A 17,728-nucleotide genomic window follows, 5' to 3' on the forward strand; every position below is an offset into this window, starting at 1 on the left:
TAGGCTTTTTACTCACCTAAACTTGAAAACGGGTCAATTTTGACCCGAACACAACAGAAGGGTTGGTAGCTGAATCAGCATGTTCTTTGAGTTTATTGGGTGCTGGATATTGAGCATCACTTCATTCAAGCGAGAAAAGTTCATCCAGGCTCTCCAAACAAACTCTGTTGGCTTTTTTAATGTAACTGTTGCCCAATTTAAGGCTTTTTAATATAAACTGCTGCTTGGATGCCTTGTTTGCCTGGATGAACTTTTCTCTCTTGAATGAACTTTTTTCAAGATGTTTAGAAGTGTGAATATGCAGGACATTTTTTTTTTTAGAATCGCCCCTATAAAATGCTGATGAAAACAGAAAACTAATAAGCCTAGATCGGTGATTCATCTGCGATCCACAGATCGTCCTCAGAGTTTAACCTTAACAATAGCCAAGTTGGTGTGGACATTTTTTCTCCAATTAAATACAGTATATATACAGGTTAAATATTCACCATGTAAATAGCCTCCTTAAATATAAACAGCTTAAATATTTCATCCTATATAGGCCTATGGCAATTAAATGAGGAAACTTCCCTTGTGAGCTGTCTGTTAAGCCGATTAGAGGCTATTTTATGTGTTCTGTTTAAATGAAAAGTGACCGGCTACTTTTCAACATCAGTACTCATACATGTACATAATACCATTTCAAATACATTTCTGTGGCCCATACAGATTCTTGGTATAGTGGCTTTTGTCGAAGCTATTAAGACTGATGTGGTCATTCAAACGGCATTTCAGGTACAGCATATGTCTTTCATATTATAATTTTACCCTTTCACAGCTCGTTGTGCTCATGTTACAATTTCTACATATTATTTTGTAGTGTAAAATAACATGGTGTATCACTGTCATACTGCTATGCAGGAACGGTATAGCCATTTCGCATGGATGCAGGCACCCATTTGGCCATTGGTTTTTGGACTCTTTGCTGTGGCTGGTCTTGGTTTCCATGGAGCCTTGACAGGGCAGAAGTGGTCCCTGATATCAGTGAGTTAACATACACTTTACTTTTTTCCATTTTACATTTACAGTTACATTTACCAGACACTTTTATCCAAAGGAACTTACAAATGTTTTGATATAAACTACTATCATCCACAATCCCCATCCCCTATAACCTTTGTTTCTTCAGTTTATCACAGCCAATTTGATTGGACTGGTCACAGTGCTGACATTGGGAGCCATGTTTGCTAGGGTGAAAGCAGTGGTGAGTGTCATGGAAATAATGTTTCCAGAATAAATCTATTGACGATAAAACAATACTATTGACAATAAGCATTAAAAACTATGCACTCATTTCTTACAGTATATGGACTTATTAGGCCTACAGTAGGCCTATACTGCCCTTACCATCCATAAACTCCCACTCGAGTGTCATTTTCATCCATGTTACGGGGTCTTCCGGGTTACCAGAAAACAACATGAACAATCAGTGAACAGAGGAGAGACAAGGAAGTGGGTGAACTCATTGCATGCAAGCAGATTGCACATCATGACCAAACGGTACCGATTGTGTAAAATATAAAATCAGATGCACATTCCAGACTTCAACTGAATTCCCTTCCACCTGTAGGCCCTAATCGATTCTCAATTGGCCATTTGAATGAAATTACAAGGGTAGTCTACTGTATATAATGGCAAGATCAGGCTGCCCTTTTTTTACCTGACATTATGTAAAATGTGTGATCCCCTGTTTTGCCACAGGGTTTGTTTGATGTTCCAGTGCACCGTGAAGATGTTCCAGAAGATGTAAAGTTCAAGGAAGTTGTAAATCGTACAATAGGCATCAGTTTTGCCTTTGCTGTTTTGGAGGTAAAAGCAGCAATATTTTTCCCTTCTTTTGATTACAAATGAGGGGGCAAATGATTATGAATGATTTTTTTTTCTTTTGAATATTTTCAGGCCACTGGGATTGCCCTTGCTGCCATGCTCATGCGTCAAGCAGCTTAGAGGAGGAAGACAGCTTCGGAAAAATCCAAAAGTGGGACAACACCATTGGCAAGAAAGTGGGGAGGGTGCAGAAGACTTTCTATCAAGCCTCGTACCGCTGTTATAGACATGAGTAAAAAAAAAAATAAGATTACAATTTAGAAATAAAGATCTTTATGAAAGAAACATGCAAACCTGAGTTATTTTCATGATATTTATTATATGTCATCACCACATAGCGATTGCCTGGGTAGGGGGAAAGAGGGAAAGATTGAAAGAGTCTTCATCGAGCAGCTGTAGGCCCATGTAGGATAATAATATCCTGCTTAGCAGCAACGCTCTTCAGCACACAGCAACGCTCTTCAGCACTCAGTTGGAGGTCAGTATTGATCAGTATTGATTTACAATATAAGGAGAGAGTTGTGTTGTTCTTAAAGAAAAGCTATGAAATGTGAAAGCTTAACTAATGTTCTGATAATGATTAAAACATTGCTACAATCGCCCAATTCTAAATGCATAAAACAGTCGAATGCATCCATTTTGAAGCTGCATAGGTCTGAATAAATGCTTAAAACTCTTTTTTTTCTTGAAACTAATGAAATAAAAAGCCAGAGCAACACACATGCCATTATTTTCTTATTTAATCAGGTGCACGACAGTAACACTCTGATGGTCACCATCATGGACTCATCAGACGTCTGCAAAAACATGTTAAAAAAAAAAAATTAGCCTACAGATTATTTTTTATTTTACTGTTTCTGATGGAGGCTTTCTATAGGTAGTCACGCAGTTGTTTTTTCATCCATTTCTTCATTGGTTGGCACAGGAGGAGAACACAGACAGCTCTTCTTTCCTGACATTTGACGCAGCAAGGGCCCAGCCATTAACATCCCCAGGAACTGTATGATGAACACAGCAGTGTTAGACCATGGAGGTTAACATTCTTAATCAGAATAATTACTGCTTGAGTTGCGGAAAGGATGTAATTTATGGGCATATGTATTAAAAAATACATTCCATGGCAGTGATAAGGCAGAAGCACAGATTGCATCATGCATTGCATTACAATAGGCTGATGATGTTATCCAAAGTGATTTACAAATGAGTACAAATCATAGATATACATTGACAATGTATTATAGCCTAACTCACTGCCGTTGATGTAGCACAATAGAGTATTAAAGACATAACCAAGCTATTGTATCTAGGGCACAGAAAGGACTGGTTGTCCTGACAGAAATGTACATAGCCTACCATAGTAAAGCAACAATAAGCACTATTAGAGAGTTACAAAAGGTTATGGCAATCTATGTGCTTAAATTTGTATCATACCGCTGCAACAGCTAATCCAAACGGATTACCACCCACAACATCGATGACTCTGAACACACAATCATCTCCAATCTTCAGAGAAGAAACAAAACATTGTTACTCAGTCGGTCACAGTCAATTGATATTTTGATATTTTTATGCATGTGGCCTATAATGTGTTTGGGTTTTTTTGGTAACCAACCTTAGTTCTGTTGTTCACCTGCTGATCTGTTCCCCTGTACAAGCAGAGCACCATCCCGGTAGACACAAGAACTGAATACTGAAGAGAAAATGAGATTTTAATGAAGAACCACATAAAATAACGAAATATACTCTGTAAATTTGGTAGGCCTGTGTATATACTTGAAATATAACCTTGGTCTATGTGTAAGAGCCTACAAAGGAGAGACTGGCAGTTAATGTGGAACAATATTAAGTGCTTTAAAAACATAAATATTTTCCTTGCCACAGTAAGAGCCCACATCTTAGCTCTGGAGACACCATAGATCCCGAGACAGGAGATGGCTATTGTCGTAGCTCCAGCAATGGCCGATTCCGATGTGACTTTTGTCTAGGACACATTTAGGCAACACCTTTTTAGTGCTTTCAGAAAATATCAATGTAACAAAATGGAACATAGCAAGAGCAAGTAAAAGGAAAAACAAAAGTCGAATAGAAATATGATTCGGGGCAGACCTCTTTTTTCAATGTAGCTGAAAAATGTGTGCAAATTAGGCAATAATTGTGAAAGAAAGTGGTAAGGTTACAGCAATGAAATACAATTACTTACACATGGCCATGTCACAGCTCCAAGAAACCCCAGGAGTGCAAGTGTCTAAGGGGTTTAACAGATGAGATGAACATCAATAAACTGTCATCAATGAAGTGCTAACAAAGATGGATTCATCTAATCCAGTTGTGCTCTGTGGTACGTGTACCACTGGTGGTACCTGAGACATCTCTGGTGGTACTTGGAAGAATTCATTTTTTTGTGCATTGATTTGAAGCTGATCAAGTTGTTGCAGTCGGAAATGTCTCTTTGGTCTCACATTTTGTAATATTGAACTGTATGAATCTGAAAACATAATGCAGAATAATACTAGCCAAGCAAGACGTTTAAAAACAAACTTGGACTGAATGTGACCGTAGCTGTTGATGCCATTATGAACCTCTCTTGTATTGACTGGCAAAAGTGAATAGGGAAGGCCTTTACTGCGATATTCTAATGTTGGTTATCAAGGTGGTACTCGGAGTGCTCAATATTTTCTCAGGTGGTACTTCACACAAAAGAATAGAAGAATAAAGTTTGGGAACCGATGATCTATACCAATGTATCAATATTCTTTGCACAATGGTAGTAAACAGCATGGCACATGGTCAATTCAAATTTTTGGATGAGTATGAAAAAAAATCACTTACCAGAAATAATAAGTTATAAGCTGCAAAAGGACCCTGCAAAGACACCAACGATGCCATATCGAAGTGATGCATATGCAACAGCACATGAATCAGTGCGGAGAAGATCTCAGCCAAGTGCAGAGTAAGACCGCTGAAACGTTCTTGACCTTGAAAACTGTACATCTGTTCTATTTGTGGTTGCACTGAAACTTTCTCACGATACCCTCTGAGTTTCCTCAAACCACAGCCTAATTATTCTGCAGGTGAGGCTGGCACCTTTCTACACTGTGGCCTAGTTTTCTTGCAGGTAAACCCAGCAGTCTTAGATGACATTGCATGGAATGTGAGAGAGAGAGAGAGAGACAGAGAGAGAGAGAGAGAGAGAGAGAGAGAGAGAGACAGAGAGAGAGAGAGAGAGAGAGAGAGAGAGAGAGGTCACTTGAACACCAACACCATTTGTGTGGTTTGTAATTGACTGCGTAAATGCACAGCGCTTCTGTCTTTTTGGTGAAATCAAATGTTTAATTTAAAAAAATATATTTCGAAAAGTTTCATTTCAAGAAATTAAAGAAAATAGGCCTACACTATAGTGCATCATCTGTAACGTGAGTTATGTCCTCTACATGGAACATAATCCAGCGCTCACCGTTACAATTGGTGCTCAGTTATACAGATCCAGACTCTCTGTATAAAATGTGTTTTTAGTAAGGTATTAAGTCATGAGAGTGCTAAAATGTATGCAGAGTGTGCTGGCTTCTTGGTCATGTTAATATTTTTGTTAATCTCAACACCCAGTTTGCTCAAGGGTCTTTTCTTTCTTTCTTTCTTTCTTGCTTTCTTTCTTTCTTTCTTTCTTTCTTTCTTTCTTTCTTTCTTTCTTTCTTTCTGTGAGTTTGACCCGTCTTTGTGCCTGTTGTTTACAAGTGTGTCTTGGAATGTTCTTTTTGGGCATTAAGTGTATTGTGTGGAAGCCACCTGACACCTTTATTTGACCTTGGAGATCAATTAAGCTCTACTCTACTACTCTACTCTACTCTGTATGGCTGCAGTAACGTCTTGCAGCTCCCGTTCAGTGGACTCACTGAAGAATTCAAGGTGTCCAGAACACGGGAAATCCTGCAGTACAGGGAGTCCAGGGATGAGAAGGTGGCATCTGCTGGGATCCAGGTACGAACAGGAAGAAAATGGAGAGCAGACAAAGCTCTGGAGGTGGCAGAGTCACGGCTGAGGCAGAAAGCCTTGGTGGGGTCCATAGCCTCAGGGCGCGCAGGCGTGGGACATTTCCCTACAACCAGGGCGGATAAGGCCCAGGGTAAAGAACGGCAGCGTCTTATCCAGGAGGAGGTGCGAGCAGGCGTGGAGGAAGAGCGGACCAGCAGGATGGTGGGAATGGGCCAGCAAGGTGCATGGACTAAGTGGGAGAACGTTCTGCAACGAAAGGTAACCTGGTCCAACATCTGGAGAGCAGACGTTCATAACATCAGGTTCTTAGTCCAAGCTGTATATGACGTCCTACCAAGTCCAAGTAACCTTCATGTCTGGGGGAAAACAGAAACGCCATCCTGTCCCCAGTGTCCAGGACGGGGATCCCTGGAGCACCTGCTCAGCAGCTGCCCAAAAGCCCTAGGAGAAGGGCGCTACCGTTGGCGCCACGACCAGGTCCTTAAGGCAGTTGCTGACAGCATAGCCACAGCCATCAACACCACCAAGAGCCATGGCAGGGTGCAGACCATCAAGTTCCACAGAGCGGGAGAGAAGCCTGAAAAACAACCACGGGCAAGGTCAGGTCTCCTCACCACTGCAGCTGACTGGCAACTGCAAGTAGATCTAGGCAAGCAACTTAAGTTTCCTGCAAGGATAACATCTACGCGACTGCGACCCGACATGATCATTATGTCAGAATCCACCAAGCAACTGATCATGTTGGAACTTACCGTTCCCTGGGAAGAGCGTATGGAGGAAGCAAACGAAAGGAAACGCGCCAAGTACCAGGAACTGGTAGACGAGTGCAGGAAGCAGGGCTGGAGAACTATCTGTGAGCCCCTGGAGGTGGGCTGCCGAGGTTTTGCAGGGCGTTCCCTCTGCAAAGTTCTCTCGGTGCTCGGCCTCACAGGGGAGGCGAAGAAGAAGGCCATCAGAGCCGCGACTGAAGCCGCAGAGAAGGCCACAAGGTGGCTATGGATCAAGAGGGCAGATCCGTGGGCAAGAGCTGCTGGGACACAGGCCGGAGCTTGATCACCTCCGGTCGGGTCGCCTGGGTGAGGGTGTATGATGTTGAGAGACCCGAAACACCCAATGATCGCCAGGAATCACATCACTGATGATGTGTCCCAGCGCATCCGAGAGATGTATCTTTCAACTGTTAATCTGGCCTAGCCAGTGACACTCAGGAATAGACTGGGTGGCAACCAGGGATAGTCTGGTGACAACTGGAAAGACAGATGACAGCTCGGAAAGACGGCAAACGGGACAGGAAGGGCCAGCACCCCGACCTGACTCTCCCGTGAGGGAGAAACCCACCAAACGCTACGAAGAAGCCTTCTAAGATATACCCCCAGGGGAGCCCGAGAGGGGGGGAGAATGAGAACCCCAACCGGACGGACCTTACGGCATCGACACAGGACAACGGACTTTCGACCATGAATTCAAGATGCATCTGCGGAAAAGTATGCAAAAATCCACGAGGCCTAAAGATACATCTGGCCAGGATGAAGTGTAGGGACAAAGAAAGTATACTGCAACGCACAGGACCTGGTCCTGGTGAGACGCAGGAGGAGCCGGGCCCGGAAGCACCCCACAGTGCCCAGCCCCTCCGAGCAGTAGAGCCTCTGAATCCCTGCCCAACAGTCCAACCAAAGCGGATCAAGTGGCCTTCAGCCAACAGCCACACAGTGTGGGAACAGTTTGATTCAGATGTGAGCCAGATCCTGGAGACTACCGCCAAGGGAGAGGTGGACAGGCGGCTGGAGACCATGACTGCGATTATCATCAGCTATGCTGCAGAGAGGTTTGGCCACCTTGAGAGCAGGAGCGTCAGGAACAGCTACACTCTGAACCGCAGAGCCGCCCAGATCCACAAATTACGCCAAGAACTCCGGAGTCTCAGGAAACAGTACAAGGCAGCTAGAGAGGAAGAGAAACATCCACTCGCTGAGCTCCGCAACATACTGAGGAAGAAGCTCATGACGCTACGCAGGGCAGAAGGACATCGAAGGCGGGCAAAGGAAAGAGCAAGAAAGCGTGCTGCTTTCATCTCCAACCCCTTCACCTTCACCAAGAAGCTGCTAGGGGACCGGCGTAGTGGCAGCCTCGTTTGTTCACCTGCGGAGGTAAATGCCTTCCTCCATAACACCCTCAGCGACCCGGAGAGAGATCAGGAACTAGGACCGCAGAGGGCCCTGATAACCCCGCAGGCTCCAACAGTGGACTTTGCAATGAGAGAGCCCAGCTGGACGGAAGTGCAGGAGGTTGTGAAGGGGGCAAGAACAGCTTCAGCCCCCGGCCCCAGTGGTGTTCCATACACTGTATACAAGCGCTGCCCTCAAATTCTGCGACACCTGTGGAAGATTTTGAGGGTGATATGGCGTAGGGGAAAAGTTGCAGGCCAATGGCGACATGCGGAGGGCGTTTGGATCCCTAAAGAAGAAAACTCCAAGGACATCAGCCAGTTCAGAACTATCTCGCTGCTAAGCGTCGAAGGAAAGATATTTTTCAGTATCTTATCACGACGGCTGACAGAGTTTCTTCTGAAAAATGGCTACATTGACACCTCTGTGCAGAAGGGCGGGATTCCTGGAGTGCCTGGCTGTCTTGAGCACACAGGAGTGGTGACACAGCTCATCAGGGAAGCGCGAGAAGGAAAGGGAGACCTGACCGTGCTTTGGCTGGATCTTGCCAATGCGTACGGCTCCATACCGCATAAACTGGTTGAGCTTTCACTCCTGCGGCATCATGTTCCCAGCAAAGTAGCAGATCTTATCCTGGATTATTACAACAATTTCAGGTTAAGAGCCACTGCTGGGTCAGGTACATCAGACTGGCATCGACTGGAGAAGGGCATAATAACTGGCTGCACCATCTCTGTCATTTTGTTTGCCCTTGCCATGAACATGATTGTCAAGTCTGCAGAGGTGGAGTGTAGGGGACCCTTGACAACATCAGGTGTACGGCAGCCCCCTGTAACAGCCTTTATGGACGACCTAACTGTCACCACCACATCTGTCCCAGGCAGCAGATGGATCCTTCAAGGCTTAGAGAAGCTCATCGTATGGGCAAGGATGAGCTTTAAGCCGGTGAAATCTAGATCTCTGGTGCTCAAAAGGGGAAAAGTGACGGACAAGTTCCGTTTCACTTTGGCTGGAACCATCATCCCATCCATCTCAGAGCAGCCAGTTAAGAGCCTGGGGAAGGTCTTTGACTGCAGCCTCAAAGACTCCACCTCAATCCAGAGAACCAACAAAGAGCTGGAGGACTGGCTGAGGCGCGTTGACACATCAGGCCTGCCGGGGCGGTTCAAAGCTTGGATTTACCAGCATTCCATCTTGCCCCGAATCCTGTGGCCGCTCCTGGTGTATGCGGTGCCCATTACAACGGTTGAGGCCATGGAGAGGAAGATAAGTAGCTTCCTGCGCAGATGGCTTGGCCTGCCCCGCAGTTTGAGCAGTTCTGCCCTGTATGGCTGCAGTAACGTCTTGCAGCTCCCGTTCAGTGGACTCACTGAAGAATTCAAGGTGTCCAGAACACGGGAAATCCTGCAGTACAGGGAGTCCAGGGATGAGAAGGTGGCATCTGCTGGGATCCAGGTACGAACAGGAAGAAAATGGAGAGCAGACAAAGCTCTGGAGGTGGCAGAGTCACGGCTGAGGCAGAAAGCCTTGGTGGGGTCCATAGCCTCAGGGCGCGCAGGCGTGGGATATTTCCCTACAACCAGGGCGGATAAGGCCCAGGGTAAAGAACGGCAGCGTCTTATCCAGGAGGAGGTGCGAGCAGGCGTGGAGGAAGAGCGGACCAGCAGGATGGTGGGAATGGGCCAGCAAGGTGCATGGACTAAGTGGGAGAACGTTCTGCAACGAAAGGTAACCTGGTCCAACATCTGGAGAGCAGACGTTCATAACATCAGGTTCTTAGTCCAAGCTGTATATGACGTCCTACCAAGTCCAAGTAACCTTCATGTCTGGGGGAAAACAGAAACGCCATCCTGTCCCCAGTGTCCAGGACGGGGATCTCTGGAGCACCTGCTCAGCAGCTGCCCAAAAGCCCTGGGAGAAGGGCGCTACCGTTGGCGCCACGACCAGGTCCTTAAGGCAGTTGCTGACAGCATAGCCACAGCCATCAACACCACCAAGAGCCATGGCAGGGTGCAGACCATCAAGTTCCACAGAGCGGGAGAGAAGCCTGAAAAACAACCACGGGCAAGGTCAGGTCTCCTCACCACTGCAGCTGACTGGCAACTGCAAGTAGATCTAGGCAAGCAACTTAAGTTTCCTGCAAGGATAACATCTACGCGACTGCGACCCGACATGATCATTATGTCAGAATCCACCAAGCAACTGATCATGTTGGAACTTACCGTTCCCTGGGAAGAGCGTATGGAGGAAGCAAACGAAAGGAAACGCGCCAAGTACCAGGAACTGGTAGACGAGTGCAGGAAGCAGGGCTGGAGAACTATCTGTGAGCCCCTGGAGGTGGGCTGCCGAGGTTTTGCAGGGCGTTCCCTCTGCAAAGTTCTCTCGGTGCTCGGCCTCACAGGGGAGGCGAAGAAGAAGGCCATCAGAGCCGCGACTGAAGCCGCAGAGAAGGCCACAAGGTGGCTATGGATCAAGAGGGCAGATCCGTGGGCAAGAGCTGCTGGGACACAGGCCGGAGCTTGATCACCTCCGGTCGGGTCGCCTGGGTGAGGGTGTATGATGTTGAGAGACCCGAAACACCCAATGATCGCCAGGAATCACATCACTGATGATGTGTCCCAGCGCATCCGGGAGATGTATCTTTCAACTACTCTTCTCTACTAATGTGTGGGTGGGTGGAAGACTTCCTCTTTTGATTTCCAATTCAAGAAATAAAAGGCAAAGAACTTGGCATAGGGCCTACATTTCTGATTTATGCTTGAGTATTTGTATGTTCTCCTGTGATGGTATCATACTCTCATAGGCAAAATAAGAGCTGGGGAAATAAGAACACCATACTATGTCTGTATTCCGTGTTGAGTCTCTTCACTCAGAGGTTTAAAAGTGTGATGCACTTCTGAGATGTGGCAATACAAACGCTGTGTGGTACATCTACCTACTCCAGTGTAGGTGAAAGCAAAACAAAAAACGAGAACAATGTTGGTATCTGTAGCTTTCTGTATACTTCTATGTAGGCTATCTTATGGCAAAAATGAGAAAGCAGTGCAAGGACACTACCCTTGCGCTATAGTGGAAGCTGCAAAACCACATTCCAAAACAGAAAGACAGATTTTGTCGTTCAGGTTCTGAGTCAAAGAGATGGGTAGGAGGCAGAAAGGGTGGACATGTGTGTGGGAGTGGGGTACTCATAACATGCTTAGATTATTAATGTTCCAATAAGGAATTTAAAGCCACTATACGCTGCCGGCCTGTCTGAAACAGTAGTAGGCCTACGGGTTCCTCAGAGAACTTTTTGGTTCCCCCACAGTCCAAATGAAAATTCTGTGAGGAACCTTCATTTTTTTTATAGTGTAGCAGGAGAGTGGGGGGAGAGTTCATATATTTTGTTTTTCTACATACCATAATGACAATGTAGCCTACCATAAAGTTGTTTTATAATATTTTGCCAAAGTGGTGAGTGTGGCCATAAGATTAGGTCATTCCCGTATGAATGCTAAATCACATTGTATGAGGATCACTTCCTGTATTTAACATGTTTTCTGAGCTATAGCCTGCACATAGTTTATGTAAACAAACACTAGTTTTTTTATTTGATAGTTAATTACATTAAATCGTTAAGACATGATAGTGTCCCTTCTCTATTTATAGATATCACTGTATGCTGGTGGTGGCGTGGAGTAGTCAAAGGTTGGCACAGCCATGACACCTGGCCCTTGCTCTCCATCCTTGATCTGGCAGACCATGGAAACAGCCATGGTTATCCCCATCAGCTGAAAATGAGAAAATAGAAATTGAGAAATATTTTCCACTAGTACAGTAGAATAACACAGCAATATATGGATATCCTCAACTCATAGTTTTTTTGTTTTTGTTTGTGAAAGGCTGAGCTGGCTAAGTTGCCAGAATAGTGTACACAGTTAGGCCTTGCTCAGTGGAACGCCATGTGGAGCTTTGTGGAACTACATTCATTTGTTGAGAGTTAGGATTGTACCTGATGTACCTAAATCCTGAATGTAATCGTCATCACTATACAGTAGTATGATATTAAAAATGGTAGCCTTACTAAATAAATAAATAAAACATATTCCTATAAATCTGACATTCCATTGCAATTTCATACCGCCACAAGAGCCAGTCCAAAGAAAATCCCAGTTATGCCATCCATTATCTCGGTGAAGCCTTCATACTGAAAAGAATTATAAAGAAGGTTAATTTAGTTATCCACATAAATAATACAAGGGCTACAAGAGCATCCTCTAGGGACTGCATAAGTGTGTTTAGAAATTCGACTTTTGGTCAAAGTGCCTTCTCAGTAAAAATAAATAAAAAAACATCAGGCTATGGCATAGTATTATTAGGTAAAGCAACACACTCAATACTTTTAAATCAAGTCTTAAGAAATGGTTAAAAGCACACCTTGGATATTTTTAGTCATTGATCTTGTGTTTTTGTGTGTTTGTATTTATCATATATCATGTTTGTGTTTCTTTAGTTTATGTTTTTAATTATGTATGCCTATTGGCCCTGCGACAGCCTACTGTAGGTCTATATTTACACATAACACACCCATTACTTGTTTTGTTGGCATATTTTTTTGTATTTTGAATTTTAATCTTTTTTTTTTGCTGAACACCAATTCCTGTCCAGTGACCAGAAAATTAGCCTTGTGGCTATAATCTGGTTCAATATTATGTTGTGCACTGTCCCTGTTAATAAACATGAAACAAAACTAAACTTCAAGTTCAAGTTCAAGTTTATTTAGCCATATCAACAGTATGAAATGCGGTTAGGAATGTTACTTGGTGTGCTCACACAACAACACAACAAAAGACACTAAACTGGGGTGGGGGGAATGAAAGAAAAACAGGGGGGTACATAAATAAATAAACAGGGAATGGTATACAAAAACATTGGAGACGTAGAAAAGTGCAATGTAATATTTAAAGTGCATGGTATGTACAGAACAGTAGTAGCATTGTGCAAAGTAACAAAGGAGGTAGGAAGGCCAGGTAGTGGAGTAGCTGTAAAGTGCTAGTGCGTGTTTAAGTGGCTTGTGGGTAGGTACTGTCCCTAGACCGTGTGGTGTTGCTTGGGATACTGCGGTACCTTTTCCCTTGTCATAATGTGTCAGATTTTTGGATGTCATGACACCCAAATAAAATCAGCTGATGGTATATTACAATCTGAATATATTATAATATTTTTTTCTGTGAACAACAGATAATTCCAACATCAGAAATGCACACGTGGTGTTTGTATGTAATGCACTTTGAAATATAGGCCTATAGTTTGTTTATGCCTCTTACCGTAGACCTTGATATAACAATCACCATGCTTACAACCAGGCAAATGGCCATTCCAAGGCCCAGAAAAACTGAAAACTACACAAATAAGAGATTTCTGTCAGGCATGATGCAATTCTGTTTAAATGTCATTGCAATTCTGTTTAAATGTCATTTTCAAGGTTACACGCATGCTATACACTACCGGTCAAAAGTTTGGGGTCACCACACTTTCCTCCCACAATACGTCTTTCTGACAGTTTAGCTTGTTCCTTTTTAATTTCAGTTCTGGTATAAAATCAGTGAATAGAGTTATTGTTCCCTGAAGTTAATGCATGCAACAAATAAGCAATTTGATATTGGAAAAAGTAACTGTTGAATGGATATACAATGCATAAAATAGACCAAAATGTATCACTAACTTTTGACTAATCAAAGTGTACCTTTACTAATATACTGTCTAGTCAGGTGTACTAATCAAAGTGACACCTTTGGCATTAATAATAGCCAGCTGCGGTTCTACAAATTCATTCCCGGGATGAGATGAGGTCCAGAATTGCCCAATGAACTCTATGAGCCCCATGCATGCAAAAGTTGATGTCTGCTCCTGTCGATCCATACAATGCCGGATGATATACATATCATTTCAAAGAGGAGAATCTACACTTTCCAACAATGTATGGCACTGGCTTGTACACTAAAACATGACTGAGACAATGGATCGTGCATTCATAAGTAGGTTCATTCTGATGGCTAGAAAATCATGCAGCTACTTTGACTTGAATTTGTGGACGAGGTGGCAACTCAACAAATGTCATACACCTACCATTGGAAAGGGCAGAAACTGAGCTTTCCAATAGTTCCATGCATTCTCTGATAAACCAAAGAAATGTCTGTAGAAAAATGGACTAAAACATGTATTTCTATGTAATAAATGGGTGAAAAGGCTTGGTTAGATTTCTCTTCTGTCCAATTTAACCAATTTTATGGGTAAACATTTTTTCACTTGTGGCTGTTCAGTACTTTCGATTATTCCATTTCAAGCTATTTAAAATATGTCTGCGACTTGAATTGCAAACAAATAACTGGAAAAATGAAGGTGACCCCAAACTTTTGAACGGTAGTGTACGTATGAACGGCCATCCGGGTACTTGCGTTACGCCCCTTTTTGGGGGAAAACAAACTGAATGTCTCGTAAACCTACATGCTACATTGGCTAAATAAACACAGTCCGTGCTTTAGCCACGGCTGTTTGGCTATATTATTTGAACAACCGAAAACACAAGACGTCTTCGGCATGTTGAGCATGAACAACTAGTCTACAGGTCCTTGTCTTTCACTTATTCTTTCCCAACACCACCAATAGACTTGCATTGGCTTTTCCCCCACTGTTTTCCCCCAAAAAGGGGTGTAACACACATGGCACACGTCACACCGTTTATACTTATAAAGTAGCTGTTGTATTGTTATTGTAGCATAATGAGGTCTGTGCCTTTAATTCATGGCAGCAACCTGCTGTGACATTGGGTAGGCCCATCATGTGACCGGGAGGCACCAATAGGCAGCAGTTAAAGTTCTTTAAAAACAGGGCACCGGCTACTGGCAAGGGGGAGATCTTATTGTTGTCAGTTTAGCAGTCTGGTTTCATTGTTGTTCACGGGGAAGAGCCAGTCCCGTAGAGTCTCAGTATAGGAGCTGGTGACTTGAGTGTTGCGTTTCTAGCCAGACTGCTGGGAACTACTTGGTCTGTCACTTGGCCTATTTTCGGTATGTACCATATTGCCCTGTCGTTCACCAAATCAAATCAGGCTTTCACAGTATATATGTACCTAAATTGCTGCTGTTGCCCTGTCAGGTTTTGGACTCCGGTGTTGTGTCCTTCTCGTTACTGCTATAATCTGTGCCTCGCCGGTCACGGTATGTTGCCACCATTCCCTCCTTTGTCTATGATGTCTGTATGATTGTTGTTATAATGTGTTCTTCTGTAACCTTTGTGTGCAGGTGACTGGCTGACCCGGTGCTGGGCTCTGTCTGCTGAGTGGGCTGCTGTTTTGGTTTTAAGTTTCAGATGTGTGCATGAGTGTGTGAGTGCTTGGACCGACAGTGAATGCATGGGTTTTGAGTACTTAAGAGAATGTGATCTGTCCTGGTTAATGTGTGAGTGCAGGCACGTTATTTTCTTTTGATTTGGTTTGTTTCTTTCTTGTGATTGTGGATGGGAAGTGAGAGTTACCGTCTGATTGATATGTGATTTATGTTCTTTGTTTGTTGGTACTAGCCTACACATATTACTTGCACCAGTCTATTGTCTGGATTGACCCAACCCAGTAGCTTTTAGTGTGCTGTGCTTTGAAGTGCTCTTGTGTGACTTGTGGGGTGGAATCTTTCATATGCATGCCTGTTTTAAGTAGAAGTGTTCACCTGTCTTGCCGTGCTTATCCTTAACTAAATCTACCCTACACTTTGGGGATAATCTGGGCATTTTACTGATTTATATGTGTGTATCAAGTCCGACATCAGTGTTTGTGTATTTATATGGTGTACTATATGAGATAAATTGTATTATTAAAAGAGAAGTAATAATTTCCTGACATCCTGTGCCTGTGTCCTAAAAACGAACCTGTGTGTCTTCATTCATGTGCTAGTGGGTTAGCTCAATTTTCCAGAGGGACTGTGGCGCCCTCTGGTGGCGTAGTCGGTAATTACATTTACAAACCTAAAAAGTCAACCTCTATTTCCACTCGGTTACATTATCTTGCAATGTTTTTATTTATGTAATATAACTATTTATATGTATTATCAAGTACATTAATGTAAACCAAACCAACAACAGGGTTCTCTAAAAATATAGAAGTGTAGGTCTTCAGAAATGGAGTTAGGGGGTTTTGCGTCTGAACTCTTCATATATATATATATTTATATTAGGCTATATATCATTTGAGGTCAACGCTTACCAGGTTGAGGGCATGTTTCTTCTCCTTGTATGCGCCATAGATGCCAAGAATGGAGAACCCAGCCACAAGTCCTCCTGTCAGGTACCCCGGGCCAGCTGCTGCTTGACCACGCTCTGCCTGTCATAACACCAGTCATTGGAAACAGAAATTAGATTAGGAATGATGTAACACACAGTTAAGAGGCGAGTGGTTTGAAGTATCCAAATTGCAAATCCCTTTAATTAAAAACACTGCGTGACACAGCAGGTTGTTGTGGATTGCAATGTTTTCATGCCTATAACACTGAGCAGTATGCCATTTATGTGTCCAAAACACTGCATTCAGAGCACTAATTCTTCTGTAATACTCAAATAATTCTACAGCTACATTGTTTTCCCTGAAGTGAAGGAAGTAGTCAATGCATTGTTCAGGTGACCAGACCATGATGTCATGCTCCGCCCTTACCTGGTAATGGTTCCTAAAGTCTTGTAGACAAATGACGATACCAATCACCTGAAAGAGAACAACAACAAACCGGAGCAATGAAAAATAGGCTTTACTCGATGGTGGATAGCCTACTATAAATGGTGATGTGATGGTGAAAAGAATGAGAAAAAGAACCAGAACAAGTTGTATTGAGTTGTATTTAGTTAAGCTGAGTTGAGCTGTATTGTAGCCCCATAGAGAACTGCGGTTAAATTTGTGCTTCCAACAGTCTGAAAAATAGTGTACTATTGTGTTTAGAATCTATACTTACAGCAAAAAGTGTATTAAAGCCTATGAAGATCCATTTCAAAGACTTCTTAATAGCCATTGCAAAGTCAACTCAAGTGTACTTTACCCCAGTGTAGACTGCACACAACTGATATGGCTCAGTGAGTGTCAGAGAGGTATGCTTGTGAAACCGAAAGTGTTGCCATCACGACAGATTGGTTTGGTGTCTCTTCGTGAGGTGAAGGTGAAGTGCAGGCATTTCTCACATAATTCTCCACAAGACAATCAAATTTAGCAAATGGTCGCTTCTCACGCATTTAACTGGAGATGTATTTGTGACTCCACTTCACATAAGCATGACCTTGTTTGTTGTTTGAAAGCCGAATAAACTTGCCCAAATGTTTTAGCCACCTTAACCACTAGATGTCACTAATCTGTAACCTTTACCAGAGCCAGACTTTGACCTGTAACAGAGCCGTATGGTGAATTCGGGTAAATTGGGCTACTTTGGGCCATTCACTTATATGCAAAAAAGTGGCCCAATTTACCTGAATTCACCATAATTGTATCTTGTATACACACGGCTATGACCTGTAATGCAGAGCCTGTAGATTTGTAGGCCTATCTGATATAGCCTGCTAATAGAGGCCTTTGACTGGGTTTATCATTGACAGGGATATTACAGTGATAGGCTAACTTGGAAATATTTTCCAGTGAAGGACAATAACCTGTAGCCGCTAATTTAACATCCAGATGAACTGAAGAGAGCATAATAGAG

At 43.3% G+C, this 17,728-nt stretch overlaps 1 protein-coding gene and 2 long non-coding RNA genes across 3 annotated transcripts; 2 read left to right on the forward strand and 1 right to left on the reverse strand.

Annotated features, from left to right (window-relative positions):
- Nucleotides 1-2,684: 2,684 nt before the first annotated feature.
- On the reverse strand, nucleotides 2,685-3,557 carry LOC134460227 (uncharacterized). The gene is made up of 3 exons (XR_010037025.1): nucleotides 3,479-3,557; nucleotides 3,298-3,369; nucleotides 2,685-2,864 (listed from the first exon to the last, which is right to left on the reverse strand). It is a non-coding gene; the product is annotated as an uncharacterized LOC134460227 (long non-coding RNA).
- Nucleotides 3,558-7,313: 3,756 nt separating this feature from the next.
- Nucleotides 7,314-10,637, forward strand: LOC134460228 (uncharacterized). Its single transcript, XM_063212680.1, has one exon. It carries the CDS (start codon nucleotides 7,314-7,316, stop codon nucleotides 10,542-10,544), a length of 3,231 nt encoding a protein of 1,076 aa, XP_063068750.1. The 3' UTR covers nucleotides 10,545-10,637.
- Nucleotides 10,638-14,790: 4,153 nt separating this feature from the next.
- Nucleotides 14,791-15,894, forward strand: LOC134460229 (uncharacterized). The gene is made up of 3 exons (XR_010037026.1): nucleotides 14,791-15,070; nucleotides 15,159-15,220; nucleotides 15,305-15,894. It is a non-coding gene; the product is annotated as an uncharacterized LOC134460229 (long non-coding RNA).
- The last annotated feature ends 1,834 nt before the right edge of the window (nucleotides 15,895-17,728 follow it).

Source organism: Engraulis encrasicolus, chromosome 12 (assembly GCF_034702125.1).
Source record: "Engraulis encrasicolus isolate BLACKSEA-1 chromosome 12, IST_EnEncr_1.0, whole genome shotgun sequence".
Classification (NCBI taxonomy): domain Eukaryota; kingdom Metazoa; phylum Chordata; class Actinopteri; order Clupeiformes; family Engraulidae; genus Engraulis; species Engraulis encrasicolus.

Bases quoted from the DNA above. Each gene is read 5' to 3' on its own strand.
- LOC134460228 (XM_063212680.1), top strand. From the start codon at position 7,314: ATGAATTCAAGATGCATCTGCGGAAAAGTATGCAAAAATCCACGAGGC.